The sequence below is a fragment of the Triticum aestivum genome, chromosome 5A, assembly GCF_018294505.1.
Source record: "Triticum aestivum cultivar Chinese Spring chromosome 5A, IWGSC CS RefSeq v2.1, whole genome shotgun sequence".
Classification (NCBI taxonomy): domain Eukaryota; kingdom Viridiplantae; phylum Streptophyta; class Magnoliopsida; order Poales; family Poaceae; genus Triticum; species Triticum aestivum.
The window spans coordinates 519,527,458-519,554,437 of NC_057806.1; the positions used below are offsets into that span (position 1 = coordinate 519,527,458).

The 26,980-nt window shown below is 47.2% G+C and overlaps 1 protein-coding gene across 1 annotated transcript; it reads right to left on the minus strand.

Annotated features, from left to right (window-relative positions):
* Positions 1–11,069: 11,069 nt before the first annotated feature.
* Positions 11,070–12,317, minus strand: LOC123101474 (heat shock protein 81-3-like). Its single transcript, XM_044522915.1, has 2 exons — positions 12,252–12,317; positions 11,070–11,327 (listed from the first exon to the last, which is right to left on the minus strand). Exons 1-2 carry the CDS (start codon positions 12,315–12,317, stop codon positions 11,070–11,072), a joined length of 324 nt encoding a protein of 107 aa, XP_044378850.1.
* Positions 12,318–26,980: the final 14,663 nt, after the last annotated feature.

Below are 26,980 nucleotides of genomic sequence, written 5' to 3' on the forward strand. Positions count from 1 at the left end.
AGTGCCTACTTATTACGCACAAAAAAATGAATACCCCCTGCTAGCTAGGACCCACAATAGTGGGAGGCTGACTTGTGGTCCAACTAAGTTGACGGGGATGGAGGGCTTTGTCAACTTAGTCAATATGAACGATTCTAGCTCAAGTGAACATACGATGTCCATCGAACGGCCGTAGTGCTTCTTCAATCTCTGGTCTTCTTGCTCCAGCCGCCCAAAGCAACGCCGGTCGTGCCTCGTGCTCCTGCCTCCCGTGGCCGGCTGCGAGACCGCGGAGGCCTCGCCACCCCCTACTACTCACACTGCTGGCCAGGCCATCCCTCTACTCACCCAAACCCCTTGTTATTCTGCAGCGACGGCAGCCTCACACCGCAGCGAACCAGCGAACCAGCGAACCCTCATACTCCTCTACGCGTGGGCATCCACTTCCGCGTCTACCCCGTCTCCATGCCGTCCCCTTCCTAGGCATCACCGCCGTCCACCGCCCAGGTGCTCTCGGCGCGGCGTGGTTAACGTGGTCAAGGAACGAGTTCCATCGGAAGAGTACTGTACGTGAAGAGGCTGACAGCTGCGTCCACGGCAGCCGTAAGGAAGTGCCTCCTTATTACGTGGAAAATAATTATTCCACCACCTGACAGCAGGGAACCACCGGACGGGCCACCGTATTTGGCGAAAAAAACATTTCCCCCCTGACTGCTGGGACCCACCGGACAGGCCACTGTATTTCGCAAAAAAACATTCCCCCCGTTGTCTGCTCGGACCCACCAGAAGTGCCTCCTTATTACGCACAAAAAAATGAATACTCCCCCTGCTAGTTGGGACTCACCTTGGTGGGTGGCTGACTTGCGGGCCCACTAAGTTGAAGCGGATGGAGTGCGTTGTCTACTTAGTCAATATGAACGATTCTAGCTCCAGTGACCGTATGATGTCCATCCAACGGCCGTGGTGCTTCTTCAGCATCTGATCTGCTCACTAGTAAAAAAAGGGTTAACTGTGAAGCACATTAGTGTCGGTTTGAATTTGAGCCGGCACTAATGTGTGCATTAGTGCCGGTTCCAATGGCTAGCCGGCCACTCGCAGTAGTACCGGTTCGTGGCGAACCTTTAGCACTGGTTCGTGCCACGAACCGGTACTAAAGTGAGTGGTGGCAGGATGTTGTCAGTCCGGGGCCCCTCCAGCACCTTTAGTACAGGGTCGTATCACAAACCGGTACTAAAGGTCGTCCTACATAGACCCTTCGTCCACCCGAGCTCGCCTTGTTCTTCCCCTTTCCCCTCTCCTCTCTGTTCTTTTCCCTCTTCCTCTCAAGCTCATCACACATTTTGCCCAAAATTTGTCAAGGTTTGAAGGCCCCCATCCATTCAAATGATCACAAAGGTTAGTGTCGGTGTCAAAACCGGCGGATCTCGGGTAAGGGGTCCCGAACTGTGCGTCTAGGCCGGATGGTAACAGGAGGCAAGGGACACGAAGTTTTACGCAGGTTCGGGCCCTCTCGATGGAGGTAAAACCCTATGTCCTACTTGATTAATACTGATGATATGGGTAGTACATGAGTAGGTCTACCACGAGATCAGAGAGGCTAAACCCTAGAAGCTAGCCTATGGTATGATTGTCGATGTGTATGTTGTCCTATGGACTAAACCCCCCCAGTTTATATAGACATCGGAGAGGGTTAGGGTTACATAGAGTCGGTTACAATGGTAGGAGATCTGAACATCCGTATCGCCAAGCTTGCCTTCCATGCCAACGAAAGTCCCTTCCGGACATGGGACGGAGTCTTCAATCTTGTATCTTCATAGTCCAGGAGTCTGGCTGAAGGTGTATAGTTCGGCTATCCGAACACCCCCTAATCCAGGACTCCCTTAGTAGCCCCTGAACCAGGCTTCAATGATGATGAGTCCGGCGCGCAGATTGTCTTCGGCATTGCAAGGCGGGTTCCTCCTGCACGTACTTCATAGAAGATTTTGAACACAAAGATAGTGTCCGGCTCTGCAAAATAAGTTTCCACATATTGCCATAGAGAGAATAATATTTACACAAATCTAATCTGCTGACGTACTCCATAGTGTGACATCACACCACAGCCAAGCTTTTATTCGAACCATTTTACTGTCCCATCTTAGCGCGTTATGCAAGGCGGTTTCCTTGGCACGTCTTGTTAAAGCAGAGATCGTGTCCCCTTATTCCGGGATTCTCATCAATACGGGCGTGGGTAACCCAACCGCGCCATTGATTACGGCGCTTGGAGATAAGCGAGTTTTACCAGGCTGGTGGGGACACGTAGTTGCATCCACCCATATAAGGGGATAAGGATCCACCTTTTCACCCACGCCTTCTTCCTCCTTTGCCTATCCATTCTTGCGCACTCGAGCTCCAGCGCCCAAGTCCGCACTACCACCTCAACCTTCTCCAGACATGTCCCGAGCGGGAGGCAAGTGGATGGTCTCCTCCGTCATGGAGGGACACATAAAAAAGCTGAGGAAGGCCGGATATCTGGCTAGCGACATCGTACACCAGCTTCCCGAAAAGGGGCAGCTCATCCCCACTTCTAGGCCCCATGAGAGGGTGGTATTCCTCCCCCATTTCCTCCGCGGACTTGGCTTCCCTCTGCATCCATTTGTCTGGGGCCTCATGTTCTACCACTGCCTGGATTTCCATGATCTGGCCCCGAACTTCGTACTCAACATCTCGGCGTTCATCGTCATGTGTGAGGCGTTCCTCCGCATCCGCCCCCATTTCGGCCTATGGCTTAAGACTTTCAACATCAAGCCAAAGGTGGTGCGCGGCAGCTAGGCGGAGTGCGGCGGTGCCATGGTTGGCAAGATGGCTAACGTCCTGTGGCTCGAGGGATCCTTTGTGGAGACCCTGAAGGGGTGGCAATCGGGGTGGTTTTATATCACCGAGCCGCGCGACCCTAACTGGGTCGCAGCCCCTGAGTTCTGGTCCAGACCCCCAACGCATCTCATGTCCTGGAAAGAGACGGGCCTGTCATGGGGCAACCAAAAGGAGGTGACCGGACTGCAAACATGCATCCAATCCCTGGTGAACAAGCAGCTCAGGCTTGTCAACGTAGTCCAGGTTATGCTCATCCGCCTGAGCCTCCCGTTTCAACAATGGGCCTTCAATCTGTGGGAGTTCAATCCGGCACAGCACCGAACTCTGAGGAGGCTCTTCGACACGATATATGAAGATGCCTGGAAGGTGCTTTTCAAAGGCACCGAGGCTCCCTCATCCGCTACTGAGGATCGCGGATTCAGCGCACAACGTCATGCTAGCGCGGTAAGTTTTTTGTACCTTTTACAGGGCACTAGTTTTTCATAGTTTAACTCTGTGCGCGATCTAAACTCCCTTACCTTTGACACGATTGACAGGCGATGTCCGGACGGATCGACTGTCCGGTGCCTTTGCCCGAAGGCCCAGTGGACGCTCAATTGGCGAAGCTGCTGGCTCCGGCACCCTATGTGGTGCCGGAGAAGAAGGCCGCAAAAAAGGCCACGGGGACTCGAAAGAGTGCCCAGCGCCTGGAGGTGTCGGATTCACCATCCGACGAATCCAAGATGCACTCCTCCCAAGAAGATGAGGAGGAGGAAGAATAGACCCCTCCCCCTCCAGCGGGGGAAGGAAAGAAAAGGAAGGACGCCCCAACTGGGGAGGCCGAAGCGTCCAAGAAGGAGAAAACCCTTTCTCCGGATTACTCCACCGACGCCGACAACGTCGAAGAGGAGTGGGCGCCTAGGGCCAAGCCACTGGCGAAATCGTAAGTATCCGGATGCCAAAGTAATTCATAGTATTCGTTTATTGCACATCTTTCCCTTATGTCGAATGTGTTTATGCAGCCCACCCAAAGACCGGCTCGACGCGTCGTCAAGCGGCTCACTGGACTTGTCGGACGTGAACTCACTTCCGACGGCTTCCTCCCCCCGCCCGACGGACGACACCGAAGTGTTGTCCCAACAGGTTCCAATCCGGGAGGAGGTGGTCCTGGAGGCACCGCGAGGCGACCTCCCGGACTCCAGGAGTAAGGGGGATGAAACCCCGTAGGGCTCCAAGTCCGGCCCTAGGACGGACACCGCTTTGGGACCTTCAAAGGTTCCAGAGTCCGGCGGGGGACCTCCTTCCAAGAGGAGCAAGCCCGCCGTGCCGGTGACCTCCATCCAACCGGAGGCGCCGGACAATATGTTGGAGGCGCTCCAAGGCGCCTCCATCGACAAGGGGCACCGCACTATTATGAGTGTGGTGATCCAAAAGGTTCAGTCCACCAAGAGCGGACTGACTGAAGCTTGTACAAGCCTTTTAACAGGCTTTGAGGTAAGTAAAGAATGCGTAAATAATATTACCGCATACACAGTAGCCCCTGATGCTCTGTTTGGTGTTCGGGAAGAAAAGCCGAATAGAGGATCAAATAAAATTCGCAGGAGTCTAACAAAAAGGAGTCAATATGTGTGTGCAGGCTTCCCTGCGGTCGTCCGCCGCACTGACTGCGGAAGTGGACATGCTAAAGCAGAACCTCGAGCAGTCCGAGCAAGAGCTCGGGCGTGCCAAGAAGCAGCTCGAGGATAATGAAGGTAAGAAATACCTTGTTGGAATTAAATATATATATAAAGGTGCAATTGCAAAAAATGACAGGATTATCGTGGCTATTGTAGGGGCCACGTCTGAGGTGGCGACCCTTAAGCAAGCGCTGCTCGAGGCCGAGAAGACGGCGGCCACGGAGCGCATCAAGCGGGAGAAGTATGAGGCCGAGGTTGGCAAGGTGCGGCAACAGCTCCAGGCTCTGATGGAAAAACATGAGAGTTTGGAGCGTGACTCAAGGACGCGAGCATCCGAGCTCGCGGCGGCTATTGAAAGTGCCAAGTCTGCCAAGGCCGAATCCCAGAAGACCCTCCTGGAGTTGGATGAGGTGAAGAAGATAGCGGCGGGTAAGGCATTCTTTATGCAAAGCAAACACATAGCGTGAGTTACTTGTTACTTACCCAAATCTGGAGTTCTCCAGGCGCGTTCACAGATCTTCGTCGGAGTGTGTCTGATGCTGCCGCATTCTATCGAGCCAAGGAGGGGAGCTCGACAGAGAACGTGTTCTGGTCTCAGTACGCTAAGGCCGGACACCCTGTGCCCTTGAGCGACCAGCTGAAGCAACTGATCGAGCTCCACAAGGCGGCCGAACTGGCCATGAAGGGCCTCATAGTTCGGCTATGGCCCGGAGAGGCTCAGCCTGGGAGCTATTTCGGGCTGGTGCGGCGGCTGGTGGAGGCCTGTCCAAGGCTCAAAGTCATCAAGCGCTCCGTCTGCATTTAAGGTGCCCGTAGGGCCCTAGCCTATGGTAAGGTGCACTAGGGCAAGCTGGATGCTGAGAAGCTTGTGAAGGACGGGCCACCGCCGGGGAAAGATCATCGCAAGCCCGAGAATTATTATAAGGATGATCTGAAGGGTGCCCGCCTTGTGGCGGATGAATGTACTATGGATGTAATTTTCAAGTAAAACTCGCTCGTTTTGTCCTGTGCGCTGAAAACTTGTTCATATGCGCTGAGCAATCCTGCTTGAATTTAAAATATTACCTTCTGTGCGGCTGTTTATCAATACTGAGAGATGGCAAGTCGTCGGCTTCTGCCCCCTTGCGCTAGTGCTGGGGTGTTCGGGGATAAACCTGGGCGCTCTTTTTCCCATATTTTGGTCCTTCGAGGGAGGCGCTCAGCCCAACGAACGAGGCAATCGGACTATAATGCGTGAATGCTCTCACTTAGCCATAGAATTCTATAATTTTAAATTTCGGTGAAGCCCCTAGTACTCAGAAGATCGAGTTCGGGGCGCTATCCACGCCTTGGCCGGACAGAGCCGACTCCTCGACCTAAGCGGCATAAGTCTTTAGGGACTTGAAAAAACCTCTCGAACAGTGACCAGCTCTTGCTTCATCATGACAGTCAGTTTTAGCTTTCTCCACTGAGGTGCTCGGCCCAGCTCAACTGGGGCACAATCGTAGTGGTTCTCCTAGTGCTACCTTAGCTGATATAGCCGAACGTAAGGCACCAAAACATAGGAGCCGGGCAAACCCAACTATTGACCCAAGACATGATTCAGAGCCGATGCATATAGTGCTATAACTTTGGGGTGTCGCACTTGTGAAAGTGTTCAGACTTCTCACACCATATTGAGGGGTGCTAAAAGCCCCTGGCGTATTTTGGCCATACCAAGTTGTACGGGTGCAACATGTCGTTAAGGAACATTTATTTATAAAAAGATAATGCAAAAAAAGACAAAAGCTATGCATTGTGTATTAAAAATAGTTGCGATCAAAGCAGAACGATACAAGTAATGCGATAAGAAAAAGGTTGGACTATTTAACATGTCCGCTCCAGGGGCAAGCTGCGGAATAATATGCGAAACAGGTCTACTGCTCGTGATAGAGACCACCTGGGAGTTCCATAATGCGGTGTGGCTTGTCCGCTTCCCTGGTTCTTGCATCGTTTGTGCGGCAATTGAACTGCCAAATAGTCCTTCCGAAGAGTGGAGTCCTGAAAGTAAGAAAAAATTGAAAAATCGACAACCCCTGGTACGGTTGAAGTCGTGTTTTGGGCGTGTCGTGATGGTGCCCCTCCCCCTGTGCCCATGGAATCTCTAGAGCGTAGTTATGTACGCAAAGTACTGGCGTCGCCTTTTTGCGAGGGTTGGGGTTGCGGCCGCATTGCTATGCATGCTCGGATCATGCCAGGCGGTCTTGTTGTAGGTTACTCCGGGCGCGCTTGATGGTGTCCGGTCGTTTAGTGGCTGGATTGGAGAACTGCCTGGAGAGGCTGCTTTGAACTTCCGCTGCAAGGGCCGCCGTGTGCTCCTCCGTTTGGAGGGAGCGTTCGGTGTTTCCATTGACCGTAATTACTCCTCGAGGGCCTGGCATCTTGAGCTTCAGGTATGCGTAATGCGGTATTGCATTGAACTTAGCGAATGCGGTTCGCCCGAGCAGTGCATGATAACCACTTCGAAATGGGACTATGTCGAAGATTAACTCCTCGCTTCGGAAATTATCCGGAGATCCAAAGACCGCTTCAAGTGACTGAGCCTGTACAGTTGGCCACTACACCTGGTATTACGCCTTTAAAGGTCGTTTTGGTGGGCTTAATCCTCGAGGGATTGATGCCCATTTTCCGCACTGTATCCTGGTAAAGCAGGTTCAAGCTGCTGCCGCCATCCATAAGGACTCTAGTGAGATGAAATCCGTCAATAATTGAGTCTAGAACCAATGCGGCGAAGCCATCATGACGGGTGCTAGTGGGGTGGTCCCTTCGATCAAAGGTGATCGGGCAGGAGGACCATGGGTTGAACTTTGGGGCGATTGGCTCTATCGCGTATATGTCCCTTAACGCGCGCTTTCGCTCCCTCTTGGGGATGTGGGTTCACCGTCCGCACTTGTGGGGGAAAACCCTTCTGTCCCATGTTGTTTGGCGGCCGGGGCTCGTTGTCGTCATTGCTATGCAGCCCCTTGTCTTCATTTTCGGCGTTTAACTTGCCTGCCTGCTTGAACACCCAACAATCCCTGTTGGTGTTATTGGCCGGCTTTTCGGGGGTGCCATGTATTTGGCACAAGCGGTCGAGTATTCGCTCCAAGCTGGACGGGCCCCTAGGATTCCTTTTGAATGGCTTTTTCTGCTGACCGGATTTAGAGCCTCTGATTTCGGCATTAACTGCCGTATCCTCAGCATTGTCGCTGTTAATGCGGCGCTTCTGCTTGTTGCGACGCGACCTTCCACTAATGTCCCTGGTGTCCGAACTACCATGGTTCTTGGTCATATTGTTGCTACGAGCAAGCCAACTGTCTTCTCCCGTGCAAAAGCGGGTCATGAGTGTCGTGAGTGCTGCCATAGATTTCGGCTTTTCCTGTCCAAGGTGCCGGACCAGCCACTCGTCACGGATATTGTGCTTGAAGGCTGCTAGGGTCTCAGCGTCCAGACAGTCGACTATTTGATTTTTCTTTGTTAGGAACCGTGTCCAGAATTGCCTGGCCGATTCCTCTGCCTGCTGAATTACGTGACTTAGGTCATCGGCGTCTGGGGGTCGCACATAAGTGCCCTGGAAATTGTCGAGGAATGCGGCTTCCAGGTCCTCCCAACAACTGATTGATCCTGTTGGCAAGCTGTTGAGCCAATGCCGAGCTGGTCCTTTAAGCTTGAGTGGGAGGTATTTGATGGCATGAAAATCGTCGCCGCTGACCATGTGGATATGAAGGAGATAGTCCTTGATCCATACCGCAGGGTCTGTTGTGCCATCATATGATTCGATGTTTACGGGTGTGCGACGCCTCTGTACTGGGCGATATCATGACGTAGCTCCAATGAGCTTTGTCTACTGTGTTCAGCCCTGCCGAATTTGTGGCCGGCGTGACGGTTACCATCTCGAGCCATGGGGTGCCCACGCGATCTGTAGATCGATCGTGTTTGCCTTGCCTTGTCCTCCAACATGTTTCATAAGTCCGGCGCATATTCCTGTGGCTTGGTATGGGGTGCGGCTTGAGTGGAGGGCCGGGAGTCCTCTCTGTCGCGGCCACGAGGTGGCTGTTCGGCTGCATCAAGTGCTTCCTCCTCTAATCGGGGTAGCAACTTGCGCTTTGGCTAAGTCTTGGAGGGGTGTTCGAGTTTATGCTCTTCGGCCGCAAGGACTTTAGTCCATCTGTCAACCAGCAAATCTTGATCAGCTCTGAACTGTTGCTGTTTTTCTTGAGGCTTCTTGTCGTGGCCATAAGCATGCGTTGGAAATGCTTTTGCTCAATGGGATCCTCTGGCACGATGAATTCGTTGTCGTCGAGGCTTGCCTCGTCTTCGGAGGGAGACATATAAATATCGTCCTCGACCTCTCTGTCTGCCGCTCTCTCATGAGGGCTGGTTTCTCCATCCTCCTGTGCTAAACCTTGCTGGAGGGGGGTTTCTTCTGCACTCTCCGGAGTATTATTATCTCCCGTGCGGGAATCACCGTTTTTGTGTTGGCGGGATTCTGAGCGGCGCCGCTAACGCGGCGCTTGGGCTGTTTCTTGGAGGGGTCATCCTCCGCCGTTCCATCGCCCTCTCCCTCTTTTGGGGTGTCCACCATGTATATGTCATATGACGAGGTGGCTTTCCAGGGCCTAGTAGGCGTTGGTTCTTCGTCATTTCCTTCATCGGCGTCCATACCGTCGATGTCTTCGGAGTCGAAGTCGAGCATGTCGGTTAAGTCGTCGACAGTGGCTACAAAGTGGGTGGTGGGTGGGTTTTGAATTTCTTCATCGTCCGTACCCCAACCTTGTTGACCGTAGTCCGGCCAGGGCTCTCCGGATAAAGAGAGAGACTTTAGTGACTTCAGGATATCGCCAAAAGGCGAGTGCTAAAAGATGTCTGCGGCAGTGAACTCCATGATCGGCGCCCAATCGGATTCGACTAGCAGGGGCGCGGAGGGTTCGGAGTCCGGAGAAGAATCCGGCTCCATGGAGTCACGAGTCTTGCAGAGTACGGGGCTGGTGTTCGGCTCAATCGCCATTGGGATTACAGCCCCCGATGTGGCATCCAACCGCCCATCCTCGATCTGCGTAGTTGACTCCGAACTAAGGGTCGGAGCCGCTGCGGGTGCGGCCTCCAGGGCACCGTTCGGCGGCAGACACTACAAGAAATATGTCAACTTGTGACCACCACTATTGGTCACTGAATGGTCACAAATTTCCATTTGTGACCTTTTTGTGACCAAAAACATAAGGTCAAAAGCTGGCCATCATAAACTGACTATAGCGACCTTTCTTCTGGAATGGTCGAAGACGTTTATGACCAAAATACGTCTACTGTGGCGTTGTGGTCACTAGCAACCTCCCCAGGCCACATAGGCATCCAGCGTGGCAAGCTGATGTTGCACAAGATTCAGCCCGGTCCAATTCGGCGTTTTACATGGGCCTAGCCCATTAATTCAGCCCATTTAATTTATTTTTCCCTGTGCTTTGATTAGCTAAATAGGCCTCGCCCAACAATTAGGACTTTTTTTTCTGAGATGCAGTCTTTTACAATCCATTTTTTTGGGGCCTCAACCCTTTTAGAATCTGAAATTTATATTGCTCTTTTTAGAAACAAGTCCAACATAGTTTGGCCCATGGCCTTTTTAGAGCCCAAGTATTGAGTGCAATATAAATTCTGGACAGGGCCTTTTTACAATCCAATAGTGGGCCAAGCCCTCTTTTATTTACAACCAATATTCTCAAATCAATATAGTAACAGTACTTCTTTCCCACAAGTATAGGAAACTTTCTCACACAACTTTATCTCGCATAACATTAGACAAACCAACACATATCAATAACTTATCTCCTATGTTCACAAGCACATAACTTTTATCTCACACAACATTATACAGAACTGTATCTTGCAGGTTCAAATCACATAAACTTTATCTAACAGGTTCCCCGCAACAAAAGATGATCACCATCATCTCCTAATCAAGATGCAAATAACCTGCACATTCAAAAAGAAAAAGCAATATGTCAAAGAGAGACAAACAAAAAATAGAACAAACAAAAAATAGAGACTTGCATCAAGTAGACCTGATGATGTACAGATAGTAACCAAACTAGCATCTACTTTGCCCGAGAGATAGCATGAAGCAGTTTTGATGCCATTTATGCATTATTTCTGAGACTAGCAGCAAAAAATACATAGGATGCCAAACAGCCGGCAGCAACTAAGATCGGTTAGTTGTTGGCTACCACCAATGGCGAGAACTAAACGAGCAGGTTAGATTCATTGGGCTGCGTTGGATTGGATTGATGCTGACAAAGTGACAACAGGAAGGTAATGAGCACATACAACTAGCTCTAGTATCCCGGCATGCATGAGCACTTGTTAATATTTATATTCATCACAGCAACCTATAACCACCTACGCATACAAATCAGAAAGCACACATATATACTGAACAAAAGCAACAGCCATGAATAGATGACTTAACAGTTCATGTTTTTTAACAAAACAAGAGTGGACATCTCATAGTGAGTCTAATACAGCTACACTAAGCAGAGAACCACATCAAGACATGAAGAGTAAGCCATCACAGTATAGGAGGATTGGACTGCATACCTAGTCGTCCTTGAGGTAGAGGACCATCTTGGTACCCCTGCCGAGCTGCTCCCCAAACGTATCACGAGTGACGGTGAAGGAGCTACCAGCCTGGGACTCCCACACGTACTGCCCGTCGTTGTTGTGCTTCATGGTGACGATGACCCTCTCGGCAACAAGGTAGGCGGAGTAGAAGCCAACACCAAACTGCCCAATCATGGACACATCGGCGCCGGCGGCGAGGGCCTCCATCGGCACCGTACTGATCTTGTCCAAGGCCTGCGGAAATCACACCGACAAACACATCACGTCAGCCTAGGAACAAATCTCGCATGCCACAAATCAAACCGCGGGTCAACGGATCTGGCTCGGCAGAATCTAAAGCCTGGCGTAAAATGGCCAGTGTAATTAATGGCCAGTGCTGCCAGTATTGAATGTACCACATCGGCAAGCATTATATAGTACTACTATGTAATTGATATGCAAAAGAAGATGCATCTCCCATGTTCAGCAATCAGGATCAACCATGAAGTTTCTACTACTCCTACATCATTTTAGATAATCATTTAAGATGATCATTTAAGATGCTAATGTTTACTTGTTAAGTACAGTTATTGTTACTCTAAGATTTTAGCTAAGTAAATATAAAGATAAGAAGACACTTTGCCACCAATATTTTGTGACATCTGTAGAATTCGTACCTCATAAACATGCATGAAATGTCTATCTCAAACAAGTATACATACCGATCATGTTTAATTAGGCCAGCAGCACAAAACAACCAATTATATTGCCTTATAAGAAGCTATTTGCATAAAGTAGAGAACTACAAAACAAGCTATTAACCATCCTACTGGTAGCAAGGACATAAATATAATCACTTAATAAGATAAGAAGCAGGCATGAATCACATAACTATGTACAATTCAATATCCCAACTGAGAGTGAACATGTATTAATCATTTCCTACATTTCAATACATGCATGACAGATTCACAGCATAACTATATATAGCTGTACAAACATGCATGATCAGGAAGGCAACCAAACTACAAGAACATATAAGGAAATAGAGCGAATCACTAAAACCTATGGAGTGACAAGCACATATATGAGCTCAAAGTAATGCCCAGCTCGCGCATATATGAGTCGTGCCATCGAGTCCTGCAGCCACCAAGTCGCGCCGCTCGCTGCCGCGGTCACCACCTTCGTCGTCGACACGGCGGTGCTGCCAGACCTGCAAAAAATAGAGGAGGCGTGAATGGACATCACACTTGCCAACTAATTAACTATAGCTTGCTACAGAAACATTTCGTTATCAAATTTGATTCAGGAACTAGCTTATTGAGTATGACAAAAATGCTTAGAATAAAAATCATTTCAAGAAATGTTGCAGTAGCTAAAAAACAAATTAAGCTAAAACATTTTAGGAAAATGTGTAAGCTATTCAACTTTTCTCACATTCACTCCAGCTGCTTCCAAACACTAAATAGGTAACAGAATTACTAGGGTGGGGCGGATGGATCTAGGAACGCCAGGTACATGAACCACTCGGTGTTCTTGTTCAGATCCGGCGGGGGCACCGCCTGTATGTACCGGCGCGAGCGTGCTGCTGGGCGGTGGCTCCTCCCGTCCGGCTCGGCGTTGCGGGTATGGAGATAGGGCGAGGGGACATGGGCGGCGGCGGCAAGGTCACTGGTGATGGAGCACGGCGGCGGTTGTGGGTAGGGTTTTGGGTGGGGCGCGCCAAGGGAAGAGAGTGGGGGAGGGGAAGAGGGTGTTGCGTCGCCCGGGGCGAGGGCATCGAGGGTGGGGACAACGCCGGTGGGGGAGACCGGAGACGGGCAGGGAGGTCGCCGGTGGCAGCCAGATCAGGGGAGGGTTAGGTGGAAATCCTAACCCTAGCAGAGAGGAGGAGGGGGAACGCCATGGCCCTGCCTGGACTAGTGGATATGGGGAAGGTGAGGGGAGGGGGATGGAGGAGACGAGGTCGATGGTGGGTGGCGTGGCGGTGGTGGGTGGGGATGGCGTCGGATCTGGAAGGCGGGGTGATGGTGGCGGCGCGATCTAGAAGGGGAGGAGGAGAGCCAAGCTATAGGTGCAAGAGGACCGCGGGCTTTGGCGCGATCTTGGTGAGGGAGAACACGGCCTCGGCGTCGCCTGGAGGTGGAGGAGCGTGGTGGCGGCGAGCGGCTTGAGCGTGCGCGATGAGGGGGGAGAAGGGGGCGGCGGCGATGGATCTGGGGAAAAGAGGGCGGCGGCGATGGAGTGGGAGGCGATAGGGTTTGGGTGGTTGGGCTGCCCGGTGGTGGGAGGGGATAGGGTTCTTTTTCTTTCTCTCTCTTTTTTTTTCTTTAGATAAATGGGATGGGTGGATGGATGGATGGATGGATGCCATGTCATCAATCCATGGCACAAACATTTCAACCAACGAGAACAAAGCATACGTAATTGTGTTTTCTATGTGTTTCTATTATTATTTTTTTTGCCCAAGGGTGCATTTTGGAATGGCATAATTTGTTCAAATTATATCATACTTTGCACAAAGGTGCATCTTGGAATGGCAAACAATGTTGCCTAAAAAATACATTTTTTTGGACGAAAAATTCATTTTCCATTTTTTGAGTGCCCAAAATGAGTTTTTTTTTGTGAAGGACTTACCATATATTTGTTGCAAAAGCAGACCAAATTATTTTTCTAAAATACTAGTACATATTTAATGAACAATTGACCAAATGGTTGAGTGTCAGAAGCTTTGATCCACCTCTCGTTAAAAAGACAAATTCCCGCCGATTCAGTTGGAAGCGGGTCAAATTTGAACTGCATCTGCCTCATAGTTTGCTATTTATTTTTTCCAAAAATTATTTCTAGGTACATAAGTATCTATTTAATCAGAGAAACACCAAAAAAATTCCAAGATTCAACCTCTAGCTAGGAACGGTCATTCCCGCCATTTTGACCGCATTTTGAAACGGGCATAAAAAATTCACAAAAAAAATCAAAAAATTTGGAAACCTTCGCATTGTGTCATTATATGTGGCTAAGTTCCCAGGAAAAATAACAAACTTGTAATACATCAATTATTTTAAAAAAGTGTTCTCAGAAACGAGCTATCATGTATGGAGATCAATGGCTTTCAAGCCAAATGATCAATCTTATGGCTACAATCATGGCATAGTTTGTTCAAATGATCTCATATTGTGCACAAGGTTGCATATTGGAATGGCAAACAATGTTGCCTAAGGAAGTTACCATTTTCTTTGGACGAAAAAACCATTTTCCATTTTTCGAGTGCCCAAAAGGAGGTTTTTTTGTGAAGGACCTCCCAAATAATTGTTGCAAAATTACATCAAATCAATTTTATAAAATATTAGGACATATTTAATGCACCATTGACCAAATGTTTGGGTGTCAAAAGTTTTGATCCACCTCTCGTGAAAAATACAAATTCCTGCCGATTCAGTAGGAAGCGCGTCAAATTTAAACTGTAGCTACCTCGTAGTTTGCTCTTTATTTTTTACAAAAATCATTTCTAGGTACATAAGTATCTATTTAATCAGAGAAACACCAAAAAAAATTCAAGATTCAACCACTTGCTAGGAACGGTCATTCCCGTCGTTTTGACCGCATTTTGAAATGAGCATAAAAAGTTCAAAAAAATCAAAAAATTGGGAAACGTTTGCATTGTGTCATTATATATGGCCAAGTTCCCAGGAAAAATAATAAACTTGTAATACGACAATTCTTTTAAAAAAGTGTTCTCAGAAATGAGCTATCATGCGTGAAGATTCATGGCTTCCAAGCCAAATGATGAATCTTATGGCCACATTCATGGCATAGTTTGTTCAAATGATCTCATATTGTGCACGAGGGTGCATCTTGGAATTCCAAACAATGTTGCCTAAGGAAGTTTTCATTTTCTTTGCACGAAAATTCATTTTCCATTTTTCTGAGTGCCCAAAATGAGTTTTTTTGTGAAGGACCTACCATATATTTGTTGCAAAATTGGACCTAATCAATTTTATAAAATACTAGGTCATATATAATTCACAATTGACAAAATGGTTGGGTCTCAAAAGTTTTGATCCACCTCTGGTGAAAAAGACAAATTCCCGCCGATTCAGTAGGAAGCGGGTCAAATTTGAACTGCAGCTGCCTCATAGTTTTCTATTTATTTTGTCCAAAAATCATTTCTAGTTACATAAGTACCTATTTAATAATAAATACATGGTTTGGTGGCGATACGTCGAGGTTTTGGCGGTGGCCGAGGCCCCCAACTCTAGAGCATGTAGACTCGCATGCCCGCCGCGTGGTCACCACGTGACCGTGGCGTTGCCTTGTGTTCTAGGCAGCCTAGGCATGTCTAGTGGGTTGGGCACTCCCCAGGTAGGTGATAGGAAGAAAATCACAACATAAGATTCTCACGAGGAGACCGATCGATGCTCAAACATGAATAAGCAACCAAGTGTTTGATTAGCGGTACGGGAAATGCACATGGCCAATGGGCGTGAGTTTTGACTAATGTTGATCATCTACTAAGGATAATGTCTTTACAAATTTTTAGCTCAAAAGGAGGATCCTAGGTGGTACTTGCTTTGCAAAGTATCACACTAGAAAAAATATGAATGTTGAAGCAGGGCTCAAAATAATGAATGGATTGAGCTGAAATTTAGTGGAGGATGGTTATTTGGGCATAGGAAAGCATTGTAGAAAATTGATACCATTTGGACATGCCAAAGTAGTACTTCCTTCACAATGCTCTTCTATGGACAAAAACTTGGGAAAACTAGTGAGAGAGATTGGATGAATTAAAGGAGCTAAAAAATTGGTGTAGGTAAGTTACATAGGTATGGTCATGCGCTGGTAAATTTTCAGATCATTTGGGTAAGCCTAGCTAGTACTTACTTCACAAAGCTTCTCTCAAGGTAGAAACTTTGGAAATTTCCTGAGAAAGATTTACTAGGAAAATTGAGCTAAATATTATCATGTGGCAATGATTTGGGTATGGAAGAGTGCCCGAAAAGTTTGAGGGTAATAGGAGGGGTCTATATAACACTTGCTTTGCGACGTGCCAATTTGGCCATAAAATATAAATTGAACCTGGGCTCACATAGATGATTTGACTGAGCTGCAATTTGGAGGAGGGTGATAATTTGGGCATATGAAGGAACTGTATAAATTTCATGTCATTTCGAGATATAAAAAAGGTACTTCCTTCGCAATGCTTCTAGGTGGACAAAAACTTTGGAAATTTGCCGAGGAGAGATTTGCTAGGCAAATGGAGCTGAATTTTGTCATGCGGTAATGATTTTGATAGAAAAGAGTGCCCAAAAATTCCTAGGACAATCAAGAATATATAAATAGCACTTCCTTCATAAAGTGTTGTTGTGAACAGAATAGGAAAATGAACATTATTGAATTAGTTTTGAACTAGGCAACAAATGACTTTTACATATTTGATGAAGATATGACCCAAAGAATTTATGAGATTTTTTTGGGAATTTTGGGAATGAAAGAAATATAGGTTGCTTCACAACCTAGGGCAAAAACTGCCACATGGACATGACACATAGGCAAAACTGATGAGGTGGCGCCTAGTCATAGCAACCCACCACAATTTACAAGGCTATGACCATCTATATTGGTCGTTAACAACTAGAAATAAGGTAGCGGACTAGCGCTGTTTGCTTTATGACCATTTCCTCTAATGAAATTATGACCTTTCTGACCAAAATGGTCATTATGGTTTAGGGTTTAGAGCCCCCCAGACAGCTTTTGACCAATTGGTCTAAAATGGTCATAAATTTATGACCAATTCTTGTAGTGAAAGTTAGATCATGCTCGTCATGACAGTGTGGCGCGCTCGGCAGTGGTTCGAATCCGTCGAAGATCAAGTCCCCGCGGATGTCAGCCGTGTAGTTTAAACTTCCGAAGCTGACCTGACGGCCAGGAGCGTAGCTTTCGATCTGCTCTAGATGGCCAAGTGAATTGGCCCGCAGTGCGAAGCCGCCAAAGACGAAGATCTATCCGGGAAGGAAGGTCTCACCCTGGACTGCATCGCCATTGATGATCGTAGGAGCCATCGGGCCTGACGGTGACGGCACAGAGGAACTCTCAATGAAAGCACCAATGTCTGTGTCAAAACCGGCGGATCTCGGGTAGGGGGTCCCGAACTGTGCGTCTAGGCCGGATGGTAACAGGAGGCAAGGGACACGAAGTTTGACCCAGGTTCGGGCCCTCTCAATGGAGGTAAAACCCTACGTCCTGCTTGATTAATATTGATGATATGGGTAGTACAAGAGTATATCTACCACGAGATCAGAGAGGCTAAACCGTAGAAGCTAGCCTTTGGTATGATTGTTGATGTGTGTGTTTTCCTACGGACTAAAACCCCCCGGTTTATATAGACACCGGAGAGGGTTAGGGTTACATAGAGTCGGTTACAATGGTAGGAGATCTGAACATCCGTATCACCAAGCTTGCCTTCCACGCCAAGGAAAGTCCCTTTCGGACACGGGACGGAGTCTTCAATCTTGTATCTTCATAGTCCAGGAGTCTGGCTTAAGGTATAGTTCGGCTATCTGAACACCCCCTAATCCAGGACTCCCTCAGTTAGCAACTTTGTCCTTTCATCTCTCACTTCTAGATTAGCTCGTGCAATGCTTTATATAGTGATTGATTTTTGAGTTTAGTAATTTGGGAGGAACTATATATATGTGCTAGTATTTGATTTATATGCAATTTGAGGTCAAAAATAACACTTAGTTTGCATATGTAGGTGTGGTTTACTTAGTTCCTTCTAAATATCCGTCGTAACCACCGTCGATATGACACGAGGCGGGGTAACGGAAGACCCGCAGTACGGAATGACAACAGTGGATCTCAACAATCTTGCGTATGAAGATGAACCATCCGTCCTAGCCAGTGATGTGGGACAGGTTTTCTATGTGAATGTCATGTCTACTATCGGTGTCAAAACCGGCGGATCTCGGGTAGGGGGCCCGAACTGTGCGTCTAGGCCGGATGGTAACAGGAGGCAAGGGACACAAAGTTTTACCCAGGTTCGGGCCCTCTCGATGGAGGTAAAACCCTACGTCCTGCTTGATTAATATTGATGATATGGGTAGTACACGAGTATATCTACCACGAGATCAGAGAGGCTAAACCCTAGAAGCTAGCCTATGGTATGATTGTTGATGTGTATGTTGTCCTATGGACTAAAACCCCCCGGTTTATATAGACACCGAAGAGGGTTAGGGTTACATAGAGTCGGTTACAATGGTAGGAGATCTGAACATCCGTATCACCAAGCTTGCCTTCCACGCCAAGGAAAGTCCCTTCCGGACACGGGACGGAGTCTGCAATCTTGTATCTTCATAGTCCAGGAGTCCGGCTGAAGGTATAGTTCGGCTATCCGAACACCCCCTGATCCAGGACTCCCTCAGTTAGCAACTTTGTCCTTCTCTCACTGCTAGATTAGCTCGTGCAATGCTTTATATAGTGATTGATTTTTGTGTTTAGTAATTTGGGAGGAATTATATATATGTGCTAGTATTTGATTTATATGCAATTTGAGGTCAAAAATAACACTTAGTTTGCATATATAGGTGTGGTTTACTTAGTTCCTTCTAAATCTCCGTCGTAACCACCGTCGATATGACACGAGGCGGGGTAACGGAAGACCCGCAGTACGGAATGACAACAGTGGATCTCAACAATCTTGCGTATGAAGATGAACCATTCGTCCTAGGCAATGATGTGGCACAGGTTTTCTATGTGAAGGTCATGTCTACTATCGGTGTCAAAACCGGCGGATCTCGGGTAGAGGGTCCCGAACTATGCGTCTAGGCCGGATGGTAACAGGAGGCAAGGGACACGAAGTTTTACCCAGGTTCGGGCCCTCTCGATGGAGGTAAAACCCTACGTCCTGCTTGATTAATATTGATGATATGGGTAGTACACGAGTATATCTACCACGAGATCAGAGAGGCTAAACCCTAGAAGCTAGCCTATGGTATGATTGTTGATGTGTATGTTGTCCTACGGACTAAAAACCCCCGGTTTATATAGACACCGAAGAGGGTTAGGATTACATAGAGTCGGTTACAATGGTAGGAGATCTGAACATCCGTATCACCAAGCTTGCCTTCCACGCCAAGGAAAGTCCCTTCCGGACACGGGACGGAGTCTGCAATCTTGTATCTTCATAGTCCAGTAGTCCGGCTGAAGGTATAGTTCGTCTATCCGAACACCCCCTAATCCAGGACTCCCTCAGTTAGCAACTTTGTCCTTCTCTCACTTCTAGATTAGCTCGTGCAATGCTTTATATAGTGATTGATTTTTGAGTTTAGTCATTTGGGAGGAATTATATATATGTGCTAGTATTTGATTTATATGCAATTTGAGGTCAAAAATAACACTTAGTTTGCATATATAGGTGTGGTTTACTTAGTTCCTTCTAAATCTCCGTCGTAACCACCGTCGATATGACACAAGGCGGGGGTAACGGAAGACCCGCAGTACGGAATGACAACAGTGGATCTCAACAATCTTGCGTATGAAGATGAACCATTCGTCCTAGGCAATGATGTGGCACAGGTTTTCTATGTGAAGGTCATGTCTACTATCGGTGTCAAAACCGGCGGATCTCGGGTAGAGGGTCCCGAACTTTGCGTCTAGGCCGGATGGTAACAGGAGGCAAGGGACACGAAGTTTTACCCAGGTTCGGGCCCTCTCGATGGAGGTAAAACCCTACGTCCAGCTTGATTAATATTGATGATATGGGTAGTACACGAGTATATCTACCACGAGATCAGAGAGGCTAAACCCTAGAAGCTAGCCTATGGTATGATTGTTGATGTGTATGTTGTCCTACGGACTAAAATCCTCCGGTTTATATAGACACCGGATAGGGTTAGGGTTACATAGAGTCGGTTATAATGGTGGGAGATCTGAACATCCGTATCGCCAAGCTTTCCTTCCACGCCAAGGAAAGTCCCTTTCGGACACAGGACGGAGCCTTCAATCTTGTATCTTCATAGTCCAGGAGTCCGGCTTAAGGTATAGTTCGGCTATCTGAACACCCCCTAATCCGGGACTCCCTCAGTTAGCAACTTTGTCTTTTCATCTCTCACTGCTAGATTAGCTCGTGCAATGCTTTATATAGTGATTGATTTTTGAGTTTAGTAATTTGGGAGGAATTATATATATGTGCTAGTATTTGATTTATATGCAATTTGAGGTAAAAAATAACACTTAGTTTGCATATGTAGGTGTGGTTTACTTAGTTCCTTCTAAATCTCCGTCGTAACCACCGTCAATATGACACGAGGCGGGGTAACGGAAGACCCGCAGTACGGAATGACAACAGTGGATCTCAACAATCTTGCGTATGAAGATGAACCATCCGTCCTAGCCAATGACGTGGCACAGGTTTTCTATGTGAATGTCATGTCTACTATCGGTGTCAAAACCGGCGGATCTCGGGTAGGGGGCCCGAACTGTGCGTCTAGGCCGGATGGTAACAGGAGGCAAGGGACACGAAGTTTTACCCAGGTTCGGGCCCTCTCGATGGAGGTAAAACCCTACGATCTGCTTGATTAATATTGATGATATGGGTAGTACAAGAGTATATCTACCACGAGATCAGAGAGGCTAAACCCTAGAAGCTAGCCTATGGTATGATTGTTGATGTGTATGTTGTCCTACGGACTAAAACCCCCCGGTTTATATAGACACCAAAGAGGGTTAGGGTTACATAGAGTCGGTTACAATGGTAGGAGATCTGAACATCCGTATCACCAAGCTTGCCTTCCACGCCAAGGAAAGTCCCTTCCGGACACGGGACGGAGTCTGCAATCTTGTATCTTCATAGTCCAGTAGTCCGGCTGAAGGTATAGTTCGGCTATCCGAACACCCCCTAATCCAGGACTCCCTCAGTTAGCAACTTTGTCCTTCTCTCACTGCTAGATTAGCTCGTGCAATGCTTTATATAGTGATTGATTTTTGAGTTTAGTCATTTGGGAGGAATTATATATATGTGCTAGTATTTGATTTATATGCAATTTGAGGTCAAAAATAACACTTAGTTTGCATATATAGGTGTGGTTTACTTAGTTCCTTCTAAATCTCCGTCGTAACCACCGTCGATATGACACAAGGCGGGGTAACGGAAGACCCGCAGTACGGAATGACAACAGTGGATCTCAACAATCTTGCGTATGAAGATGAACCATTCGTCCTAGCCAATGATGTGGCACAGGTTTTCTATGTGAAGGTCATGTCTACTATCGGTGTCAAAAGCGGCGGAACTCGGGTAGAGGGTCCCGAACTATGCGTCTAGGCCGGATGGTAACAGGAGGCAAGGGACACGAAGTTTTACCCAGGTTCGGGCCCTCTCGATGGAGGTAAAACCCTACGTCCTGCTTGATTAATATTGATGATATGGGTAGTACACGAGTATATCTACCACGAGATCAGAGAGGCTAAACCCTAGAAGCTAGCCTATGGTATGATTGTTGATGTGTATGTTGTCCTACGGACTAAAATCCTACGGTTTATATAGACACCGGATAGGGTTAGGGTTACATAGAGTCGGTTACAATGGTGGGAGATCTGAACATCCGTATCGCCAAGCTTTCCTTCCACGCCAAGGAAAGTCCCTTTCGGACACAGGACGGAGCCTTCAATCTTGTATCTTCATAGTCCAGGAGTCCGGCTTAAGGTATAGTTCGGCTATCTGAACACCCCCTAATCCAGGACTCCCTCAGTTAGCAACTTTGTCTTTTCATCTCTCACTGCTAGATTAGCTCGTGCAATGCTTTATATAGTGATTGATTTTTGAGTTTAGTAATTTGGGAGGAATTATATATATGTGCTAGTATTTGATTTATATGCAATTTGAGGTAAAAAAATAACACTTAGTTTGCATATGTAGGTGTGGTTTACTTAGTTCCTTCTAAATCTCCGTCGTAACCACCGTCGATATGACACGAGGCGGGGTAACGGAAGACCCACAGTACGGAATGACAACAGTGGATCTCAACAATCTTGCGTATGAAGATGAACCATCCGTCCTAGCCAATGACGTGGCACAGGTTTTCTAAGTGAATGTCATGTCTACAATCGGTGTCTAAACCGGCGGATCTCGGGTAGGGGGCCCGAACTGTGCGTCTAGGCCGGATGGTAACAGGAGGCAAGGGACACGAAGTTTTACCCAGGTTCGGGCCCTCTCGATGGAGGTAAAACCCTACGTCCTGCTTGATTAATATGGATGATATGGGTAGTACAAGAGTATATCTACCACGAGATCAGAGAGGCTAAACCCTAGAAGCTAGCCTATGGTATGATTGTTGATGTGTATGTTGTCCTACGGACTAAAACCCCCCGGTTTATATAGACACCGAAGAGGGTTAGGGTTACATAGAGTCGGTTACAATGGTAGGAGATCTGAACATCCGTATCACCAAGCTTGCCTTCCACGCCAAGGAAAGTCCCTTCCGGACACGGGACGGAGTCTTCAATCTTGTATCTTCATAGTCCAGGAGTCCGGCTGAAGGTATAGTTCGGCTATTCGAACACCCCCTAATCCAGGACTCCCTCAGTTAGCAACTTTGTACTTTCATCTCTCACTGCTAGATTAGCTCGTGCAATGCTTTATATAGTGATTGATTTTTGTGTTTAGTAATTTGGGAGGAATTATATATATGTGCTAGTATTTGATTTATATGCAATTTGAGGTCAAAAATAACACTTAGTTTGCATATATAGGTGTGGTTTACTTAGTTCCTTCTAAATCTCCGTCGTAACCACCGTCGATATGACACGAGGCGGGGTAACGGAAGACCCGCAGTACGGAATGACAACAGTGGATCTCAACAATCTTGCGTATGAAGATGAACCATTCGTCCTAGGCAATGATGTGGCACAGGTTTTCTATGTGAAGGTCATGTCTACTATCGGTGTCAAAACCGGCGGATCTCGGGTAGAGGGTCCCGAACTATGCGTCTAGGCCGGATGGTAACAGGAGGCAAGGGACACGAAGTTTTACCCAGGTTCGGGCCCTCTCGATGGAGGTAAAACCCTACGTCCTGCTTGATTAATATTGATGATATGGGTAGTACACGAGTATATCTACCACGAGATCAGAGAGGCTAAACCCTAGAAGCTAGCCTATGGTATGATTGTTGATGTGTATGTTGTCCTACGGACTAAAAACCCCCGGTTTATATAGACACCGAAGAGGGTTAGGATTACATAGAGTCGGTTACAATGGTAGGAGATCTGAACATCCGTATCACCAAGCTTGCCTTCCACGCCAAGGAAAGTCCCTTCCGGACACGGGACGGAGTCTGCAATCTTGTATCTTCATAGTCCAGTAGTCCGGCTGAAGGTATAGTTCGTCTATCCGAACACCCCCTAATCCAGGACTCCCTCAGTTAGCAACTTTGTCCTTCTCTCACTGCTAGATTAGCTCGTGCAATGCTTTATATAGTGATTGATTTTTGAGTTTAGTCATTTGGGAGGAATTATATATATGTGCTAGTATTTGATTTATATGCAATTTGAGGTCAAAAATAACACTTAGTTTGCATATATAGGTGTGGTTTACTTAGTTCCTTCTAAATCTCCGTCGTAACCACCGTCGATATGACACAAGGCGGGGTAACGGAAGACCCGCAGTACGGAATGACAACAGTGGATCTCAACAATCTTGCGTATGAAGATGAACCATTCGTCCTAGGCAATGATGTGGCACAGGTTTTCTATGTGAAGGTCATGTCTACTATCGGTGTCAAAAGTGGCGGATCTCGGGTAGAGGGTCCCGAACTATGCGTCTAGGCCGGATGGTAACAGGAGGCAAGGGACACGAAGTTTTACCCAGGTTCGGGCCCTCTCGATGGAGGTAAAACCCTACGTCCTGCTTGATTAATATTGATGATATGGGTAGTACACGAGTATATCTACCACGAGATCAGAGAGGCTAAACCCTAGAAGCTAGCCTATGGTATGATTGTTGATGTGTATGTTGTCCTACGGACTAAAATCCTCCGGTTTATATAGACACCGGATAGGGTTAGGGTTACATAGAGTCGGTTATAATGGTGGGAGATCTGAACATCCGTATCGCCAAGCTTTCCTTCCACGCCAAGGAAAGTCCCTTTCGGACACAGGACGGAGCCTTCAATCTTGTATCTTCATAGTCCAGGAGTCCGGCTTAAGGTATAGTTCGGCTATCTGAACACCCCCTAATCCAGGACTCCCTCAGTTAGCAACTTTGTCTTTTCATCTCTCACTGCTAGATTAGCTCGTGCAATGCTTTATATAGTGATTGATTTTTGAGTTTAGTAATTTGGGAGGAATTATATATATGTGCTAGTATTTGATTTATATGCAATTTGAGGTAAAAAATAACACTTAGTTTGCATATGTAGGTGTGGTTTACTTAGTTCCTTCTAAATCTCCGTCGTAACCACCGTCAATATGACACGAGGCGGGGTAACGGAAGACCCGCAGTACGGAATGACAACAGTGGATCTCAACAATCTTGCGTATGAAGATGAACCATCCGTCCTAGCCAATGACGTGGCACAGGTTTTCTATGTGAATGTCATGTCTACTATCGGTGTCAAAACCGGCGGATCTCGGGTAGGGGGCCCGAACTGTGCGTCTAGGCCGGATGGTAACAGGAGGCAAGGGACACGAAGTTTTACCCAGGTTCGGGCCCTCTCGATGGAGGTAAAACCCTATGATCTGCTTGATTAATATTGATGATATGGGTAGTACAAGAGTATATCTAACACGAGATCAGAGAGGCTAAACCCTAGAAGCTAGCCTATGGTATGATTGTTGATGTGTATGTTGTCCTACGGACTAAAACCCCCCGGTTTATATAGACACCGAAGAGGGTTAGGGTTACATAGAGTCGGTTACAATGGTAGGAGATCTGAACATCCGTATCACCAAGCTTGCCTTCCACGCCAAGGAAAGTCCCTTCCGGACACGGGACGGAGTCTGCAATCTTGTATCTTCATAGTCCAGTAGTCCGGCTGAAGGTATAGTTCGGCTATCCGAACACCCCCTAATCCAGGACTCCCTCAGTTAGCAACTTTGTCCTTCTCTCACTGCTAGATTAGCTCGTGCAATGCTTTATATAGTGATTGATTTTTGAGTTTAGTCATTTGGGAGGAATTATATATATGTGCTAGTATTTGATTTATATGCAATTTGAGGTCAAAAATAACACTTAGTTTGCATATATAGGTGTGGTTTACTTAGTTCCTTCTAAATCTCCATCGTAACCACCGTCGATATGACACAAGGCGGGGTAACGGAAGACCCGCAGTACGGAATGACAACAGTGGATCTCAACAATCTTGCGTATGAAGATGAACCATTCGTCCTAGCCAATGATGTGGCACAGGTTTTCTATGTGAAGGTCATGTCTACTATCGGTGTCAAAAGCGGCGGAACTCGGGTAGAGGGTCCCGAACTATGCGTCTAGGCCGGATGGTAACAGGAGGCAAGGGACACGAAGTTTTACCCAGGTTCGGGCCCTCTCGATGGAGGTAAAACCCTACGTCCTGCTTGATTAATATTGATGATATGGGTAGTACACGAGTATATCTACCACGAGATCAGAGAGGCTAAACCCTAGAAGCTAGCCTATGGTATGATTGTTGATGTGTATGTTGTCCTACGGACTAAAATCCTACGGTTTATATAGACACCGGATAGGGTTAGGGTTACATAGAGTCGGTTACAATGGTGGGAGATCTGAACATCCGTATCGCCAAGCTTTCCTTCCACGCCAAGGAAAGTCCCTTTCCGACACAGGACGGAGCCTTCAATCTTGTATCTTCATAGTCCAGGAGTCCGGCTAAAGGTATAGTTCGGCTATCTGAACACCCCCTAATCCAGGACTCCCTCAGTTAGCAACTTTGTCTTTTCATCTCTCACTGCTAGATTAGCTCGTGCAATGCTTTATATAGTGATTGATTTTTGAGTTTAGTAATTTGGGAGGAATTATATATATGTGCTAGTATTTGATTTATATGCAATTTGAGGTAAAAAAATAACACTTAGTTTGCATATGTAGGTGTGGTTTACTTAGTTCCTTCTAAATCTCCGTCGTAACCACCGTCGATATGACACGAGGTGGGGTAACGGAAGACCCGCAGTACGGAATGACAACAGTGGATCTCAACAATCTTGCGTATGAAGATGAACCATCCGTCCTAGCCAATGACGTGGCACAGGTTTTCTATGTGAATGTCATGTCTACAATCGGTGTCTAAACCGGCGGATCTCGGGTAGGGGGCCCGAACTGTGCGTCTAGGCCGGATGGTAACAGGAGGCAAGGGACACGAAGTTTTACCCAGGTTCGGGCCCTCTCGATGGAGGTAAAACCCTACGTCCTGCTTGATTAATATTGATGATATGGGTAGTACAAGAGTATATCTACCACGAGATCAGAGAGGCTAAACCCTAGAAGCTAGCCTATGGTATGATTGTTGATGTGTATGTTGTCCTACGGACTAAAACCCCCCGGTTTATATAGACACCGAAGAGGGTTAGGGTTACATAGAGTCGGTTACAATGGTAGGAGATCTGAACATCCGTATCACCAAGCTTGCCTTCCACGCCAAGGAAAGTCCCTTCCGGACACGGGACGGAGTCTTCAATCTTGTATCTTCATAGTCCAGGAGTCCGGCTGAAGGTATAGTTCGGCTATTCGAACACCCCCTAATCCAGGACTCCCTCAGTTAGCAACTTTGTACTTTCATCTCTCACTGCTAGATTAGCTCGTGCAATGCTTTATATAGTGATTGATTTTTGAGTTTAGTAATTTGGGAGGAATTATATATATGTGCTAGTATTTGATTTAGATGCAATTTGAGGTCAAAAATAACACTTAGTTTGCATATATAGGT

Excerpts from the sequence above, each read along its gene's own strand:
- LOC123101474 (XM_044522915.1), bottom strand. The coding sequence starts at position 12,317 with ATGTCCATTCACGCCTCCTCTATTTTTTGCAGGTCTGGCAGCACCGCC. Across the intron at positions 11,328-12,251 it reads CCGTGTCGACGACGAAGGTG|GCCTTGGACAAGATCAGTAC; the intron begins GTGACCGCGGCA and ends TGATTTCCGCAG.